We start from the raw sequence: 19,961 nt of genomic DNA, 5'->3' as shown, positions 1-19,961 counted from the left end.
GAAGATCCCTAGCATGCAGTCCATGCCTACGACTCATGATTCAATATTTCTTTATATTTTATTAAAATAATCAAACCCATTTTGGCCCCATATTTTGGAGGAGAAAAGAAAGTCTACATATGTAAACAATTTCATATAGTCTATGGATAGGTATGCGTGTCCTTAACTTTAGGCAGTATTTTTAAGAATTTTTAGGGAATTCTGAATTACTGGTTTTTCTTTAATGCGGAGAGTAAAATATGATACCTAGGCAAAAAGTGGTAAGTGAGGATTTTTATTCCAATCTCTGAATTTCCTTGTAGTTGTGGGTTTTCAGAAGTACACTAAAGCAAGGGGCTAGGGGACTGTGGTTTATAGGGACTAATGCACATGGCAGGGCTTTTACATTAGTGCTATTTCTTTCAATGCATTATAGTGAAATTGTATTTTAAAACCAGGCAATCTATTGATGCCTTTATTGAATGGAATAATTTATTATAGAAATATTTCAGTCTGTTGACATTTCATCATCAAATAACAGTAAACACAATACACATTTCCCATAAGATTATTCTTGAGAGCCAGATACTTACCATTTGCTTATTCTAAAGGTAGCACTGTAATAAGTGCTCTTCAAGTAAGACAAAAAAAAAGTGTTCTAAGATGACCCCTCTAACATAAAGTGAAAAGTCAGAAATATCACAAAATAATCAAGTTTACTTTCTACTTCTAATTAATATTAAAAATTTGCCATTCTATTTTACAATTCATGGGCAGCTTTCTTTTCTAGTCATTAGAAAAGCTAAACTGCCAATGTTACCTTTCTGGCAGTATCTTAAAATTATTTACTCTTAAACTTATTCACCTAGAATGACAATAATATGTAAATGGTTAAAGCTTTCTATTTCATTTACCTGTAACTACTACTAATTGCTGGATTTTTCAGATTCATCTGAAAGCACTGTACTTTGCAAATAGTAAACAGATTTCAAAAGTACTGTAAGGTTAAAATATTTATTGTAAATTAAGAACTTTGTATTTAAATACACCTGTGTTAAATTTGTTTTATGGAAAAATTCTGAGAATAGATAACATTCCACTTAATCCTGTGTAAAGTAAGAAAAGATGGTGGCTAGATCCTCTTATAATTTCATACGATTTATATTTTTGGAAATGGGCACTTAGGTGCTGTTGCTCAGCATCTGCTTCTTTGATAGCCTTCATTAACAGTTTGTTAGCAAGTGCCACTTAGTGCTGAATGAGATCTGTGGCTTAATTATTTTTCTAACATAATGCTTTGGGGATTTTTATTTTAACTAATTCATAGAATCATAGAAGGCTTGGTTTGAAAGCGACCTCAAGAACCGTCAAATTCCAACTCCCTTGCTCCAGGCAGCGTTGCTGGCAAACTAGATTTGATTGCCCAGGGCCCTATCCAACCTGGCCTTAAATGCTGCCAGGATGCATCCATAACCCTCTGAGCAACCTGTTCCGGCGCCTCACACAGTGAGGGGGGGGAAAAAACTCCCCTGACATCTAGTCTAAATCTCCCTTCCTTTAGTTTAAAACTCCCTTATCCTAACTACTGTATAATGTTCCATGCCACTATTCTGCTTCATGTATCTCTTTGCAATTTTTTCTTCACAAATTTCCCTGTCTTTATATTCTTTCTTTTTTTCCTCTCCTGTTTCTTTTTTTTGTTTTGTTTTGTTTTGTTTTTGTTGTTGCTGCTTAAATATCCTGAAAGCACATTATATGAAAAGGATTCTTGTTAGATGCAGAACCTGGAAGTAGATGGAGGTGGTTCTTTCTTCAGAGTTTGAATTCTGGAAGTTTTAGGGTGCAGTAAACATTTGTTGCGTATGAGTCTAGACAGGGAAGACTAAGGAGCTGAATGTATACTACTTGTTTTCTGAATAGTCACTCTCTCTTTTTACTCATCCAGTTGGTAGATCACTGTAAAGAAAATTACCACTGCATGTGTCTGTAACTCAGTTTTAGACATGCTGAAGCATAAATTCACTAGCTATGCAAACATGAACTTAAGAACGGTAATAAAGTGTGTGCGTAAAATGTTTTTTGGCTGTCACATTTGATTCAGTTGTTATTTTTGTTCAGTTTTACTGTTGAATTAATCTCTATTTGTAAGCAAAAACATTCATCCCCGTTCAGCTATTTTTACTGCAGGCAGGTTTGTTGGCTGTGACAGGTCCTGCATGACTAGGCAGGTTGCCTGTCACAGTTACCTTTGGCAAGAGGTTGTTTTGGAGGCAAATATTCCCCACTGAGAACTTTGTGCCTTCACAGCCCAATAGCTGTGTGCTTTGTGAAGTACTACATTGATATGAAGTTCAGTTCTTCAGGCAGGTCAGGGCAAGGAGATGGCCACCTGCTCCTTGGAGCTGTGTACATCAGAACCAGAACTTTCAGAGGAATCCTAAAATGAATTTTTTAAATGGCAGAGTGTATAATTGGTGTGGGTTTTGTGTATTCCTTCCTTGAAAACTAGGACAAGGAACTACTGAAGTAGCTATTGCTAAAATATCTAATTTCTGCTGGTTGCTTCTATTTCTTTCTACGTGTCTTTGGTCACTGTGTTGTAGGCTTGAGGATTGGACGAGAGTGACCTGGATAACACTGTGGCAGAAGAGCTTAAGGTTCTTAATATGTTTGTGAAAGCAAAAAGAGAAATTACTAGTCTGTATGTATTTGCCTTCCAAGCCTCAAGAACCTTTGCAAGTCGAAGCTGTTACCTTAGATAAAAATCAGGCAGTGCATTATTATTTATGAAAACTAAATTATTAAGCTGTGTCTATAGGCTGGGATTTCATAGCAACTAAATAGTAGCTCAAGTTCATACTGCTCATTTGAAAAGAAGATTCTTTTTAATCTTATTTTATTTAAATTTCCTAGCCTCCTGCATACGGAATACCTGTTATCCCATTTTATAAATACACATAATCTTGTACAGGTATTTGTCTTTGTTCCTTAGGTAGCAAAAACATACTTGGTTCTGTATTCAATTTTTATTTTTAGCCATGGCAATACCAATTCTAATTGCTCAGGAGTATTTTGTGTGCTAGTTTCATGCACTTCCTTTAGACAGTGACAAAAATCTTACACATCTAGTCAAATGCCATGTCTTACAACACTTTTGTAACACTTACTGAGCTTCTGTTTGTTTGTTTTCTTTTGAAAGCATTTGAAGCATTTTGGTCCTACTGCCCTATCTGTGAGACTGACATGCTCTGGATGTGTTAGTAGTGAACAATTGCACTGCTTCTCCTCTTGGCTCTCTTACACTGCAAAGGCAGAATTCCTCTCATCTTTCTTATGGCCAGCTGTTCATTTCCCTGGGCATTGCAGTACCCTTGATCTGTGTGTGGCACTTGCAGTATATCTTTCTTGAATGCCCTGACTGCAGATTCCAGGTGGGCACTGAGCAAATATTTAAGCAAATGCAATACTTGCAGAATTTTCCTGAAAATATCTCTTCCAGCTCTTCATAGGATTGTTTTGTGTTTTCCATAGCTGCATCACTTTGTTTCCTTTTAGTGATCAAGTGTTACACAGATTGATTCCTTCTTCCTGTGAGAAATGCAAATGGAAATACCTTTTTCTTATTGTGGTCCATATATCTGTGCATAGGTTTAAAAAGTACTGTATCAATCTTTTTGGCATGTTACTGTTAAATTGCAGACAATATATAAAAATCAGAATAGTTATCTGCAGTAAAAATGCAGATAACTGAAAAACTAGCTAAACATATTTGGCTTGATTTCTGGATCTTTACTATTTAAAACAACAAGCATTCTGTAATTGGTCATGGCTGCCAGACACAATGCTATCAGCAAGTCAAAAGTTTTCCTTTACTATAATCACCTCTGCTGTTCTATTAAATTTTATTTATTATGTATTTACACAGTAGCAATCAAAATATAGCATCTGGTTTGAATGTTGGTTTTTTTTCTAAAAATTGGAATGCAGTTTGGCTTCCTGTAACATAAATGTTATACAGTCTCCCAACTCCTGCAAGGTACACTGCAGATGCACAATTGTCCTTAAATGCCTGTGGAAAAAGTTTACAAATCTATCAGACTGTATCCATCCTTTTACAGGCATGGGATGGACACTTGTGCAAAGCAAGCTGAGATAAAACCAATCCATTTGCTTTACCGACAGTGATGATATGTTAATGCCAGGCAGTACTTCACAATACAGCACGAGAATGTAGTGGTTCCCCCATTATTTCATTCATTTCAGAAAGTCATCAAATCACTTCAGTATAAGTATATATTTAAAAAAATAAATAAATAAATCACTCAGTACCACAAAGCTCTTTAAAGTCAGATTTCCATAAATTTGCACAGCACTAAATACTGGCAGTGTTAAGCAAATGAGAGCAAATAAGTACATTAAAGTGGAAACATTACTTAAGCAAATAGAAGATGTTCTGTACTGTTCTATACCATTTCTATCATTTCATATGTGGCCTGACTTTTTAATTAAAGAATGGTTCTAAAGTGTCCATAAGTAATCAAGGAATTACAAATGAATTTTGAATAGTTATTTTTGCTAGTGCAGCTGGAATTATAGCACTTTTAATCTCCTGAATTTACCGTATTCTGCTGTTGCCATAGTGAAATCAGGTAAGACAGGCAGAGCTGTATTCTCTCTTCTCTTTGAACTTCAGTGAAAATAATGCATAATCTATTGGTGTGGCTTTAGAAATAGCTTCTAAAAAATGTTAAATGGGGATTTAGCAGTTGTGGAAAGAGAGAGATGTGGGTGTCTAAGCAGGAGTCATATTTACCCCTGGCAAAAATAAAGTATTGGTGTGAGAATGTAAGTTCTCCTTTCTTGGGAGAGAGGCTTCAGGAAATAAATGTATGTCTGCATCCATTTATACGTCTTGCTGCCAGATACTTCCTAGTGGGAGCATTTATGGGGAGGGAAAGTGTATGGGGCAGCTGTTTTTTTGTTTTGTTTTCTTTGACTGTATTAGCTGTATTTTGTAACTATAATAGTACTACAGCAATACTACCAGTACCATACTATTTCAAGTGATAATTGGTCAGTGTGCCAATTAGTAACCTAATGGAAGTAACTTCTTCAGTAAAGAAATTCCATGTCAGGCTTAATGCTGAGAAGCTCTGAACCCCACTGTCTATTCATCTGATTGTTCAAGAAGATGATGCCATACTTACTGAGTGCATTCATATCAGTTTGTACATGTGTACTGGTCTGTTGAGCACAGGCCAAGTAAATTCAGTTGTTTAAAACCATGTATGAAAGTTATCTTGAGTGTAGAAATGCTACCTTTATAAAGAATATTGTGCCTTGAAGTTACAATAAGAGATTTTCAGACCTCTGGTAAAAGTTAGGGATTGATATGTAGAGATCCTGGAAGTGGAAGGAAAGCTACTATTGAAATTCCCTAAATGTTCACTGAGTGTCTAATTAAATGAGATATTACAGTTGTTCTTCCTTTTCACTTATCTATAGGCTACCTTTCTAGGGTCTTTAGGGAGAGGAGTTGCCTCATAGCTAACAACAGTCTGGCTTAAGCAGACTCCCTCTCTTGCAAGAGCACTATAAAGTGAGGGAGCAGGCAGGGAAAACATCTTAAGTGTCTTCTGTTGTCCATACTGGACATCTATCACTCAGTTCAAGTTAAAGATGTCATTCTTCAGCATGCGCAGTGATCTGTGCTCAGGTTGGACTACATGGAAACCTTATGTCAGCATCTCTTCTAATGCTGCATTATGACTGTGACATTGGGGTGTGTGAGAGAGACAGCTTTCTCAGAAGGTTCCTATAAGAAGATGGCAACAATGGAATATAGGTTCCATTTTTAACCTCTATCCTGCATTGTGTTTTGAATGCTTTGATATCACAATCACATGCATGGAGAGAACAACAGAAAATAAACACTTTAAAAAGTAAACAAGAAACCAAAAATTCTCAACATTTTTGACTAGCAAGGGAGTGGGAAATATGTCTGCCCACAATAGATAAAAATCTTACCATTTAATGTACTTTCTCTGAGTTTTTAGGCAACGTAAGAACCAAAAAACAGAAGTTAGCCAAGTCTCAGAGTGTCTAGTAATGCTCAGCTGTTCTTGGTGTTCCAAGCTGCTGATTTGCAATCTCAGCTTACTTTGGAGGGGAAAGCTGTATTTCATTATTTTTTTTCTTGTTGTTGCTTTTCTTTTCTATTAGTTTTGCTTTCCTCTTAATGGGAGGACTAGCAGCTCAATCATTTGTATTTATTCTACTTATTTTATTTGAAGAGAATGCTAGTGCAATTTTGATGGCCTTAAATGATTGCTAACCAATAATTTTCCCTAATATTGTACACTTAAAGTAAAACAAAAAGGCGTAAGAGAAATAGTTATGGTGAAAATATTATTCTGTAGTAGAATTTTTCAATGCTTAATGGATTTTTATGCGTGCATTTTATTAAAATGTTAAAAATATGTAATAGTGATGGTTACCAGACACCTAAGCCAGCAATAACTGGGAAGTTTTTGTATTGCACATAACATTAATATTGCAACATTTCACATAAGTTTTACGTATATCTTACCCCCAGAGACATTAAACTCACTTTTCAATATGACCAGTTTTACGATATCTTCCAATTGACTAGTGCGGGTGTGTATATTACACTAACTTTTGTGGAGAAAAAAATGTAGTCACTCATTTTGTTTTGAATTGTCTAAAAGGATTTTGCCATATTTAACACAGTGACCTCGTGGCTATTGGGATTCATACCATCTTTAGGAACAGCTAACATATAAATGTCATATAAAGTAAGTGACTTGACACAAGATCAATCTAGTAATTACATAGCAAAGATAAATAAAACACAGGAATACGGAGTCCAACTTTTTCTCCGCTATTTTCAACATACAATTTTGAGGGAAAATAATACACTAATGTGTTTTTATTGTGTTGCAGACTTCTGGCTGAATTCTCATTAGACGTAGATAGTAATATGTCACTGGCTATCTTGACAAATCTGCTATTGCTTTTAAACCTGCACAAGTGATAGCATTTTTCTTGAATTCTTCCTCTCCCTCCTTCTGGTCTATCTTGCATGGTAACCTGCATTTATGTATCTTTCTTGTGAACAGAATTTCTTATTCTGATGTTGAGCTAAAAAGGTTCAGTGTGTAGTAAGCAAAGTTGAAATGAAATTGTTTATAGTGGTGATATCTACTAAGAAAAAATAACTTGTATATAAATCTGAACAGCATTATGAATTTTTCAGAAGGTGCACATAGTAGAGTTGTGTTTGGTTGATAGATACATATAGCGTCTGTGTATGTCTACATATAAAGAGAAGATGACAAAAAATGTTCCTTGTGGGAAATTCAGGACGCCTTCTTTGCACGTCCCCAGTAATGCACCATTTTGAGCTAATAATGCATGTCATAGTTCTACAAAAAGTCACATGTCCTCTAGTCTCTAGAATATTCTCAATCTAAATCTTTGTGAAATTTTTTTATAGTTTTGCATTTTTGAGAGAGACTAGATATTTTGCAGATTATGCAAGATGCTACTCAAGACTTAACTGTCTCAGGATATATTTTTTTTTACCAACTAACAACTAAAAATTAAGTTATTTTCAAATACAAAGTGGGGCGAAGCCATCTGGGGTTGTACATAAACTGAGTTTAATGCATCAACTCAGATACAAGCTGAAGGGCCCCAGGCGTTAAAAGTGAGAAATTCGTAGAAGGGAGTTGATGCCAGGCACAACTGAAGTTTGCCAGCAGATTCCGAAGACGTTAAAGAATATCTTCTGCATTAGAAGCGGTGTTTGCTTTCCTTTTGGGTGGGCGTGAGGTACCATAATAGTGGGTACTAGATATAGCGTTTTCTTTTTCATCTGTTCCCTGCTTAATACAAATAGGTGACTTACGCTTTCAAAGGCAGTAAATTTATGTATAGCATCACACATTAAAATATTTTTGCTTGTCAATTATGCACAATGGCGTGTTTGGCAGTTAAACTGCTTAACAACATTGTGTGAAGATACTCAGTACAATTTACTATCCATTCTTGGACTAATTCTCTGATCTGGGAAGTTGGAAGCGCAAACTAGCAATCCTGCATTTCTTAATTCATCGTGTTACATTGTTTATTGTTTATATTTATTGTATATTATTGTCTAATAATTAATTTGCAATATCTTGAGATACTTTTTAATACTAGTTTCAGTATATATATTCACTGAATGCTAAACACAGATACGTAGTGCATTTATTTACCAGCGTTTTTGCTATCAAAATGTGCTAAGCTTTTCTGATTAGTTTGTTCCCATTTTACAGTAATTATAAAAACAAAAATAAATTGCTGTGAGAGCACTTCCATGTCCCCTCTTAAGTGCACTTTTGGCATATCCTATTTCTCTGTGTCACAGATAAACAATGGCACAAAGAGAGAGGATTTCTGCAAGCTCTGAGGCACTCACACATTATTCAGATATCATCTTGCACTGGCCTTAAGATGGCCTGTTACTTCAAGCCCTGAAAATAAAGAACTATTAATCACCTAATGGCAACATGAGTTGACCAGTACTTGACCGGCTGCCTGGACCTCAATCTAACTCTACTCAAAAGCTTTTCTCATCTTTTCTGTCACCCAGGATAAGAGGTAGTTTCCAGCCAAAAATTCCTTTGAGAGGGCTGATATGAATTTAGCAAAATGTTTGAAATAACCTCAGTCACTCCTCTCAGCTTTGATGTGGAGTTTAAAATGTATGGAGTCAAACCAACTGCAACCTTGAATCAACCGTCTCTGGAGAGTGAATTATTAGGGATAAGTTGTGGGGTTTTTTCTTTTGTTTTTGTCTTTCGGGGAAACAGAGTAACAAGCAAGTACCTCAGAAAATGCCTTTTTCTTTTTTCTTTTTTTTTTTTCTGCCTGGGCTTAACCAGAAAGTGTTGTTTACAAAGACAATATATGGAAAAGTTCTGTAATCCAAACAACCTCCTTTTCTCAACACCTTTTCAAAGTATACCTTGCAATAATTTTGCAGTGTCTTAACTGGTGTATACAAGTGAGACTACAAATAGAAGCAGAATGGAAAGATAGTGCTGCTTGAGGCATGAACGTAATAACTCACTTATAGAAGAATGGTAAAATAGTGTGCTAACCCTGAATGAGAAAGTTTATTGCAAAAGACAAATATGTGGGTGCAATGGTTAGTTGGTATAGAACATTGGATGCTCTCCATCAGAAAGGAATTTATGAAATTTCTGAGGAAAATGTGGAGATGCTTTTCATATTGTTCATTTTAGAATGCAATTATCTTTCACTTCTACCCATCATCCAGGGTGACTTAACTCACTCTCCCCTGTACTGAGAAGGCTACACAATATAAGATACTTATATTTCAGAGAAATTTGGACTTATCTTCAAGTTTCCAGTAAGGTAGCTGAAACATTATCTATTAGCTGAACAACTTTTAGCTGGGTAGTGGAGCTAACTTATCAGACAGCTAAAATGCATTATTTCCTTTCCAAAAGGCATACCCAAGTGATCTCCATTAATACTAGAGACAACTTTGACCATAATTTCTTTGAAACAGTTAAGCATTTTAAGGATTAACGGTTTCTTTGCAAAGTGTTGATGTGAGTAACATGTTAATGTTCGTTACTACAGCCTATTCCCACAGTGCAGACATAAAGAGTACCTTACAATCCCTCTTTATATCCCAAACTGACTGATGAGCGTCTACCTGATTTTGAAGACTGAAAAAGATGTTTTATCTTAATTATACACAGCCATTTTCAGATGTGAGCAACTGAGGGCCTAACAAACAACAAAATAATGTTTCATTACAAGTTAGGGTATAAACCAACAAAATTTGAAAAATTCAAAGTTCAGTCAAATTTTAAGCTAGTGTGTGTGTTTTCTTTCTCATTCAGTGCGTTAGCCTTCACTTAGAAAGCCTTGATCCTTGTAAATCAGTGTAACCTTAATGTTACTTAATCATAGCTTTTAAAAGTTAATTTCCATAAGAACTACATTTAAAAAAAAAAAAAAAAACCCTAACTTGTCATTGAGGATTATAGAAATCCTTTATTTGCCTGGAGAACAGTACTTGGGTCAGAACGAGTAAGTGTAAGTGAATAATGTGTTTCCACAGTTTATTTATTAAAAATGTATTATGTAGATAAAATTTATATTATATTTATGATATTTTAATGATAGCTAAACCTTGCATGGTTTTTGATGCATTCTATTAATATGTAATTAAAAGTAGTGATATGCGAAATTCTAAAATATTTTAAACAGTATGTTGTATCCACATAAATATCACTTGATTTGTTTCTTTTTCTCCAAATGCTACGAGCAATTAAGTCATATGAAAAGCCTGATGAAATACAGCTCTTTGATGCCTTAACAGCAGAAAGAAAAATACTCTAGTGTAAACAAGAGTTAACTGGTGGGGGGGAAAAAAAAAAAAAAAAAAAACACTCACTACAATTTAATTGTATCCAAGAGAGGTGTGACCATAGAGGCAGAGTCCTGATATTGGTTTCTGACCACCTTTTTTGATAGCTCCAGCATTCTAAATCAACTGAGTATCACATCAATATCTGGCAGTCAAGAAAATGTCTGCCTTTCTCAGCCCAAAAGAAGGTTTTCATTTTTTGAGTAAAACCTGCTTGGAAGTGGAAGTCTCATAAAATATTAATAAACTTTATTTTTTTTCCTTGTCTTCAGTAAAAATAAGACTTCACCCAACTGCTAAGTAACATCAAAGCTTAAAGCAGATTAGGTTTTACTTGCTTAATTTTACCTTAAGCAGAATAAACTGGATGCCTGTGTCCTTGAGACATAATACTCTGCTAACATCTGTGTGGGGTTTGACATATTGCTTGCTAGAGCCATGGACAACTTTCCTATTATTTTTAAAAGTATGTGATCAGAACTTGTTAAATCTTCACTTGAGTTGTATTTGACAGCTAAGTATTTTTTGTACAGATACTACTGCAGGTAGACAACGTTAAGTACCTTAGGAAAGCTTGGGTTCAACAATACTGTTTCATTCTGAGATTAAGGATCAGATTTTTAAAGAAAGAAAAAAAAAAAAAAAGAAATTCAGGTACTTGATTTTTTTTTTTTTTTTTTTTCCATAGCTTTGGAAGTTTTTTTGTTGTTGTTTTGACCCAATTTGGTAAAGTTAAAGATGTAAGGATTTGTGTAATACCTTGAAGGCATGTTTCATTTAAATCTTAGCGTGTCGTTGGTTCACAGCAGTGTGTGGAGGATTTTAAGAAGTGAAGGGGATAATAAAAAAGTTATCTTTGAATTGTATTCAGAAGTTTTAAGATGCACTTTCTTTATGCACAAGTGTCTTAATTTGATTTTAAAACTTTATAAAGAGCAACAGTAGAAATACTTTATTACAAATTATTCTGAACTAAGCTTGTGGTAGCTGTTTAAATGGAAAATTTCTTGCTAATCAAAGTCAGTTTCTGAGCACTGGCTACTAAATGTTTGCCAAGATATATAATGCTGTGTCATCAGCAGTAGTAAAGTGGTCTAGACATAAGGAAGTTGGCTGACTGATGCCAATTGACCTTCCTTGAAAATGTGGTCTGCACTTGTTGCCTACTAGCCTAGCTTTGCCAATATCCAGTTCCCTCTATTGACACAAATGAGACAAATTCCCTGAGGCTTAAACTTACTAGATACTGTAGTTTTCAATTACCTTTTAGAATTTATTATTACTACTAGTAAAACCAGTTTACTCAAAACTGTGATTCTTGAGAACCACACTAAATTGACTTAGAATGAAATCATGTATTTGTGAATCATTACAATTATCTTTTTTTCAGGAGATAAGTAATGATATGAAAGTTGTGATGCTCTAATTTGCTTGATACTTAAAAAGTGAAACAAAGAAAAAGTCAGCTTTATTGGTTGCACCCTACTTCCCTGTGAGGGACTGAAATCAGTACTTCAAAGATTAAGTTTAAATGTGACCTTCATAATTAAAATCACCAATCAAATATACTGCTGTGCTTGTGTGTAAAATGTGCTCAGCTGAATCTGTTTGATAAAATGTCTGCTAAATACACGTGTATTAGAAATAATTCATATAACAGCTTTTAATTATGAGTTTCTCATAATTAAAATTATTTACATTACACTGAGATGTATAGACTCATCTATAACAAATAGACTAAGAATAAATAAATAGAACATATATTTAAAAGATGTTTTACATTTCTGGTCAATGTCGAGTGGTATGTTGAAGGTGCATTTTTTTTATTTTTATTTTTTTTTTGTAAAACCACATGCAAGGAGTTTTGGTTTTAAAAAAAAAAAAATTAACTGTGAACAGCCACATGTCTAGGCAAGTACTTAGAATCTAGTATGGACCTCATGCAGATATTCTAGAAGAAAAGTCTTTACTAGAAAGTAGTTTTTTATTGAAGTGAAGTCAATTTGTACATATTCTACAAGACCACTTTGATAAAGGTTGTTTTCCTGCACAAAACTGATTCAGCTGGAGGGCAAGTTAAAGCCAGGTTTTTACTTATTTTTTTTTTTCTCTTCCTTTTTTTCTTGGCTCATACAAAGATATGTATGTTTGTTTTAAGAACGACAACCATTTGGCTCTTTGTGCTCCAAACTTATTTCAGGTTATCTGAATTTTACATTCCTGGCTTTTTATCATTTCTCTGTAAAACTCTTTCTTTCCAAGAACAAAGACAGTGTCCCGAGATTATCAATGCACAAATCTATACTCCTTTAACTATAAGAAGTTTATTTCAAAATCGGTGTAATTAAACTAGTACAAAAGATTCTCTGAAGACTCTCAAATTAGTGTAAGGCTGACTTATTTAGAGTAACATGATCGGATGTAAGTTTTATCTTAAGTACTGAGCTTGTAGTTACATTCAAGCTATGTTTTACTATCTCCTGCATCTAACTTAAATCCTTCAGTTTATTCTTTAAGAAACATGGTCTCCTCCCTTAGCCTAAGTTTAATCTTCTGTATCAAGCCTAAATTAGGCTGTGGTTCCCTAGCAGCCTAAACTAATCCATGTGCTTTTGTGATCCTGCTTTCTTCTTGCCAAGCAGTGAGGTCAGAAGTCTGTATCCTTTCTCCCTTTTGGCACTTCGGGCACTCTGACCCTGCGCTGAAGTACGTATAGCTTTGCTTTGGTTGCCTTGGACTCATAGCTTCTAATGTAAAAACAAGGCATTAACTGAAATAGAATTTCTATAATGGCAGCTATGTATTTATTAACTTTTTTTTTTAAGTGATGCAACTTACACATAGCAAGTAAGACTTGTGTGGACATTATATTCTGAAGAAAGCCTGCCTTTGTACTACTTGTTGATTCTATTTTTACTGCACAAAACATGGAATTAACCAAACCTTAATTACTGTAATCACTTTTCAGCTGAGAGAAAAGCCTGTGTAGTTGAAAAACAGTCGCTTCCCCAGCATAGGTAGAACTACAGTTTTGTGTAACTTTTGGTCGTGTTCATTTGCCCCTAAGCTTTTCAGGGTAAGAACAGAGGAAGGGAGCTTTTCAGGATAAGACAGAGGAAGGGAGTCAAAACACAACTTAATATAGGTAGGATATTATACAAATTATCTGAGAAGAGCAAAATCCATAGGAGTCTATAGTTAGTTAAATGTAAGTTTACTTTTTCATTTAAAGGTTAAGCCGTCTTCGAATAGCATGTCTTGTCCATGAAATGAGATACACAGACCAGGCTTAGATATGGTAGTAATGCAGTGTTAGAACCATTTGGTATGTTCAAAGTTGTTTGTTTGTTTTTCTCCTCTTTGTTACTAAGTAAGTTGCTTTTGCATAGCAATACAAAGTAATGCTGTCGTTGCAGTTTATTTTCCTTTGTAAACAGAAGTTAGTCAACAATTTGTTAAATGTTATGATCAATACAGACATAAATTGCAGACTAAAGCTGAAAACTTACAACATGGAGTTTCACTCTTCATGGTGTCATATGAGCGCTTTGGGAAGGAATAAACCTGAGAAGAAAGAATAGTTCTTACTTATAGGTTAAACTTCCCTACCTCATCCCCTTACACAAAAAGGTTAAGTGCCTTTTCAAATTAGGGCAGCAGTAATTAACCAGTGGCGTTGTTTCTGATTTGCCAACTCAGGGTGTTAATGAGAGAGAAATTAGCACTTAGCAGCAGGAGTTCCTGGTCGTCAGAGGCAAATGCTTAATGTGACAACAAGTTAATTTCAGTCTTAAGTACTCCACTTAAACGTTTCTAAACAAAAGTCTGGTATGTTTTTTGTGTGATCGCACATATGGCTATAACAGAAGGTATGATACAATATAGTAGAAAACTAAGTGTGCAACTTAGGTAGCAAAGAGTAGACACTAACAGACAAAAGCAGGACTGATGTATTTTTTTTTTTAATGCTAAATATGTAGTTGCTCTTCCAACTAGCAATAGGACGCTGTTCCTGTATATAAATTCATAATCAAATTTGGCATTTCTCAACATAATTTTTAAAGTAAACAATATTCCTGAAAATTTTACTTTCTGTAATGATGAGATGATAGAAAGACAGACTTTATTGAGGAGTCTCAAAATGTTAGTTTCAATAAAAATTGTAAGTTAAAATATATATAGCAACTGCCTTTTATGGTGTGAGCAAGGAATTCAGAAGGCCACACACAGAAAAATACTTGGGCTAAGTAGCTGCTCATCAGCATCAAGTTTTTGTCTGGCACATCCTACTAATGAGCAAATATATTCCTGTATTTCTATGTATGCACTACTTCATGCAGGAAAATAAGTCAGTAAGGCCTGCTTGGAGATTTTAGCTTTTAAAATAACCTTGCTTGGTACGTAAGTGCATATCTGCTTGCCCTTTGCTCCTTGCTATGGGTAGGACCTCACTTGTTGCAGTGAGGTTCCACGTGAATCTCAGAAAGTGGGAATAGAGAGAAATCCTCAGGCAGTTGATGCTGAAGCTGTTGGTCAGCCAGAGAAAACTTAGTTATCGTCCTTTTTATGTGAGTGGTTGGGGTTTTTTTTTGTTTGTTTGTTTTTTAAGTCTGTGCTTGATTTGGTACTAAGCATGTTGGAGTACACTAGATAGTGTGACTGGATTTGACACAATTTTAGCCTTTCCAGTTTCGAATAGCATCCTGTAGTTGCAGAAATCTCATTTGTCAGTGTGGCCTTAGCTATGCAGAGGGGTAATTTACTTTGCTGTTGAACTGCAGCCACTTCTAAGTTGGAGAGCAGTAGTCATAAACCAAAATGTTACAACACTATGCAACAGTTTTGGGTAAAAGACTACCATATCTAATTGAAAAGGCAGGAGGAAGCCACAGGGGTTTCTTCCTTCTTTGATGCCTGTTCCATTACATGAGCACATCAAATAGAGCTTTCCCTCCATTATTGAAAAGAAACCATCCTAATGAAGCCAGTCTGGCACTAGCCGCAGCTCTTAGTGCTTGGGTTGTCTGCTGAATGGACGTTTAGGTTACTGTGCATCCCCCTAGCACATTTTTATTATAATTTAACAAAAACTGGCTACCATATTGGTTAAGTACTAAGCATAGCTCTGAGTATAAACCGTTACATGACATTCTACTGAACTTTTTCTTGTACAGACAGTATCTAACAGCTCATCCTGCTCTGTTGTTTTTGGCAAGTTCACCACGGCATATAATAAATCAAGGAAAGAAAAAGCTTTTTGGCCTAATGTTGTACAGACTGCTGTAATGCTAGACTACAGAAAGCAGTTCTGTTTTTAGACATCCTTTTACTAACCCAACATTCATAATTTATGATTTCACTGTAAAATTCCTGCAACACTACACCGAAAGTAGTGCTGCCCTTTAATTAAGTGCTCTCAGTAGGAAAAACGTGAAACTGATGTGCAAAACATATCGCAGTACACAGTGATTGATAGTGATTACTTCTTTATGAACCCAGCCTGAAGGTCTGAACTTCCTGATGGGTAAAATAGTCCACAGGGCTACTTCCTGAGATTGCCTGGTGGGGATCAGTCAGAGCTAGTAATATTGGAGGAATTCCTCAGGCACATTTCAGAGATTATAGCAGAAACTTTCTGCTTCTTTATAAATTCTGTTTTACACTAATAATTACCTGACTAGTAATTCACTGTAGAAATTCTTTTTAAGGATTCATTGTTGATCTTCATGGTATTGTAATTTGTGTGAACAAGGATTTGCATCGGCCCCTATATTTCTAATGCCTGTATGTCCAAACCTGAAAAAGCTGAGCCCAGGGCAAGAGAAACTTCTTTTTTTATTAAAGATACTAAATGTTATTTAATATGTAAGATACAAGTTTGTTTTTACTGTTTTGGGCAGAGTATGCAAGGAATTTAAAAAAAAAAAAAAAAAAACCTACTGGAGATTGAGTCTCTAAATATCATTTGTATTCATGAAATCTGGCATTAATGATATATATCAACATTGATTAAAATTTGAAAACTAAATGGAGGTCAAATACTGTCTCCAATTCTGTAGTGATATTAACAGAAGATTTACTTGTGTTGGAATTGCAGAAGTGGGGAATTTAAAGTTCAGCTAACACAATCACATAAATTCTTTTTGCTTGATAGATTTGGCCCTGGATTAGTCATCTACTGGTATGGATTTATTGAAGAGCTGGACTGCCATCGTGAACGTGGCATCCTTCTAAAAGACTGCTTTCCTACTGACATTGTGACTCTGCGACACAGCATGGCTCAGCGCTGAATCTGGGAGGAAGAGGTAAATCCGGAAGCAATTTTACTTTCCTGCAGTGTAAACTAATAGCAGCATCTGCCCTGAACTTCAGTTGAACTCCTGCTGCCCGTGCTTATGCTACTGCCTCTTTACACAAATATATCAAGAGTTTCTGTTTTGCTTCAGACCTCTGTTGTGATCAGCCAAAAAAGACAGACACAACCCACTCATTATCAGCATTTCTGTCTCTGTCAAACAGCTAGTTTCTAGATACTCACAATCTTTCTTCCTTCCGGTTGGCTTCTTCTAGCATTTTAAACAAAGACAAAAATACAGAGGCTGAAAGGTGCAACTTCCAGTACTTATTTCTGTTACAGTTGCTTTTTAAAAACCTTTTTTTTAAGGTTTCACTCACAAGTTTATTTGATACTAGTGATCTAGCTGAAACACCTACCCTAATGTGGAAAATTGGTAAAGGCTGTTATTCTGGGGCTAAAAACAGTTCATAAAGCCCAATTGGCAAAACAGAATCTCATAATTTCTGGCTGTTAAATGGCCTGATTTTTAGAGAATATTTTGTGTGTGTGTGTGTGTGTGTGTGTGTGTGTGTGTTTCATTGCTGTTTGATTGCTTTAAAAAAAAAAAAATGGAATCAATAGCTAACTACTTAAAAAAAAAAAAAATTAGGGACATGAAAAGCAAGGGTTTATCTAAAGTATATTAGTCTGTGAACTGTGTAGCATGTATCTTTTTTTTTTTTATAAAAGTTGAATGATGCCAAAATAACTTCTGTTTTATCTTCCCTCCAGAAATCCATACCTTGTAGTTTTTCTCTTAACTGACTTTAAGCAAGGAATCTGTTCATAACCCCTGTAGGTACTGTAACATGCAATTTTCTGACATACTAAAATCTAAAAGAATAACATAAAGAGGCTCTCTACATGGATTATTTCTGAAGATTATCTTCCTGGAATTCAACAAAGGAAGTTCAAAAAGATAAAACAGCACTGGACAGATAAAGCATACAAGTGGGTGCAAGTTTCCTGAGCATTCATGTGTTCTTGTAAAAGCATCGTTTTTCTCCTCCTGGAACCACCAAGACTGGAGGTACAGTGAGGTGGGTGTTAGCCTTCCTTCAAGTCTTAGAAGGTTCGATCTCATTCTCATTCTCTTTGTATGCTCAGTGCCAGCCAGGCAGCATTATTTAGTCTCAGTTTCCTTCTCTGTTTTGGAGATTGCTTAATGGAAAAAAAAAAAAAAGTTAATTGGGCTTGACGCTACTTATTACTCTTTCTTTTATTTATGTTAGTAAGGAAAGGACAAAGTATTTGAAAGTATCAAATGAGAGTTCGTAAGTATGTTCACTATGTTCAGATTTTCACAGAAATTAGGCAGAGGTACAGGTCTGTTTGGGAATTAGAGGTATGATAACAGTCCCCTTAAAGCACAAGTTGATAACCTCTTCTGTAAGAAGTGTCTTTAAAACACTACTGTGCCTACTCATCTTTTTTCAGTTGAGGTGATACTTTGTGCATCTATATGATTTCAAAAATCACGTGCAAACTATTTGCAGTCCTACTCTGAGTTAAATACTGCATGTGCATCTGAAAAAAAAGTGAATAGTAATAACTTTTATGTTCTGAACTTTTAGTTGTCACTTCAAAACTTTTTGGTAAGCATTAGACTGGAATTCATCATTTTTGCAAATCTTTCATTGGCAGGAATAAAATATCTTTAGCCTTAGTGTTTGTCTCTTGTTGCAGAGCTAAGCTAGTGTAGCTCTGCTACTGTGAGTAGTGTACAGAGTGTGTATTGATAACTTTCTTAGTTCTGAATGTGTAGTTTGAATTTTTTTTCCACAACTTATTTGTTTACAACTATTTGAGGTATTGTGCTTAGCTTATTCTACCTGATCGGCTTTATGGATCTGCACATAAAGATACAGAGAAGCAATCTGTGAAATGTACTTGCTTGATGTTGCTGCATTTAGGGTGTTACTGCCCCTGGGACTTTAAACTGTAGTTCAGGTTAGCAGAGTGCAAAATCAAGAGAATTAAAAAAAAAATTAAGAACATTATTATAGTAGAAAACTTAGAAGTAATGGATGTCTATATGAAATAAGTTTTAAGGGTAATTTGGATTTGTTTTAGCTAGTGCATATGCTTTATGTTGTATGAAATCATTTAAATCAGCTTTTACACGATGCACTAATGCTGTTTTCTTCTTTTTGAATAAATTAAATTTATCTGCACAGATGTTGAAAATTCTGCTCAACCTCCATCAAAGCTTTGCTTTATTTGTTTTTACATTAACCAAATTTATGTGGGGACGCACAGATAAATCATGATAGCCTTGTATTTGTTTATTTATTCCTCTACCTAATGCTGTGACATAGCAGGTTGGAAAGCAGTACAGCTGTCTTTAATCAAAAATTTGACCTAATCTTTATATATATTGCCCACCTTAGCAACCTGTGTATTAGGATGAAGTTGAAGTAATCACAAAAAAAAATACTGTATTCATTTAATCACATGCAACCAAGCAAGTTCTGCCACCACAAAAATCATACTGTGTCACTATTTCAAATGCTGAAAACAAGATTAAAAAAAAATTAAAGCTTCATTATCTCTACCTATATAATGTCCTTTGTGTATTTCCTGTTTAAAGTTGATGTTTACATTTGATAATATTAAAGAAGAGAATACTGTTCCTTTGTGGGTTGTTGTGTTTTTTGTTCTGTTTGTTAAATGTTGCTGTAGTCATTAGAACTCTAACATTAAAGCCAAATCCAGTTTTATGGAGTATGCTATGGAGTGTGCTAATGAATTATGCCATGCCAGAAAACAGAAGTGTGCATAAAACTAAATGATGTTCTCACTAGCATATATAGACTTGCCAAGCATCTGCTCTTACAAATGCTGTCACAGGACCTGTTCAGAGCTTTAGAGATTGGCGCAAATTGTGTTGAACATGGAACTAAAATTCCCCTCATATAGGAGTAACACTATAATTGTTGCAGGGCACATTGAGTAGTCCAAACTAGAAAGAAAACATTTTTAGCATTTCTGTATTCTGGGAGATCATTATTAACATGAGTTTAATAATCCTTCCCTAGAGCCAGATCCAAGTTGAACAGAACTTCTGCTCCTAAGCTGAAGAAAAGGGATCAAATGCTTTCTTGTACTTGCCACTTTTTTTTTATCAAAATAATAGTATAGATAGATAGTACAGAAATAATTCCTATCCTGTTT

General features: G+C 35.0%; 2 protein-coding genes across 29 annotated transcripts in view; one reads left to right on the top strand and one right to left on the bottom strand.

The window, feature by feature from the left end:
• Positions 1-19,420, top strand: part of CDIN1 (CDAN1 interacting nuclease 1) — a 114,801-nt gene extending 95,381 nt beyond the window's left edge. For 3 of the 5 annotated variants that reach the window (XM_085225101.1, XM_085225097.1, XM_085225094.1), the window contains 2 exons: positions 16,605-16,755; positions 17,520-19,420. In XM_085225101.1, coding sequence (XP_085081227.1) covers positions 16,605-16,740 — 136 coding nt within the window. In that variant the 3' untranslated portion in view covers positions 16,741-16,755; positions 17,520-19,420. Of the gene's footprint in view, positions 1-3,178; positions 3,917-16,604; positions 16,756-17,519 lie in introns of those variants that run through there. The other 2 variants (XM_085225095.1, XM_085225100.1) reach the window with 2 other exon arrangements.
• Positions 1-19,961, bottom strand: part of LOC104911154 (uncharacterized) — a 143,570-nt gene that overhangs the window by 80,550 nt on the left and 43,059 nt on the right. For 15 of the 24 annotated variants that reach the window (XR_014883596.1, XR_014883597.1, XR_014883594.1 and 12 more), the window contains one exon: positions 13,960-14,014. Coding sequence is in view for 19 of the 24 variants with exons in the window: in XM_085225108.1 (XP_085081234.1) it covers positions 13,960-14,014 (55 nt within the window). In the remaining 5 variants the exon portion in view is untranslated. Of the gene's footprint in view, positions 1-676; positions 3,568-3,909; positions 4,049-7,683; positions 7,887-13,959; positions 14,015-17,287; positions 17,949-19,961 lie in introns of those variants that run through there. The other 9 variants (XM_085225116.1, XM_085225123.1, XM_085225115.1 and 6 more) reach the window with 8 other exon arrangements.

This window comes from Meleagris gallopavo, chromosome 5, assembly GCF_905368555.1.
Source record: "Meleagris gallopavo chromosome 5, MGAL_WU_HG_1.1, whole genome shotgun sequence".
Lineage (NCBI taxonomy): Eukaryota > Metazoa > Chordata > Aves > Galliformes > Phasianidae > Meleagris > Meleagris gallopavo.
The sequence above is the reverse complement of the archived record's forward strand: the minus strand, read 5'-3'. Positions and strand labels throughout refer to the sequence as shown.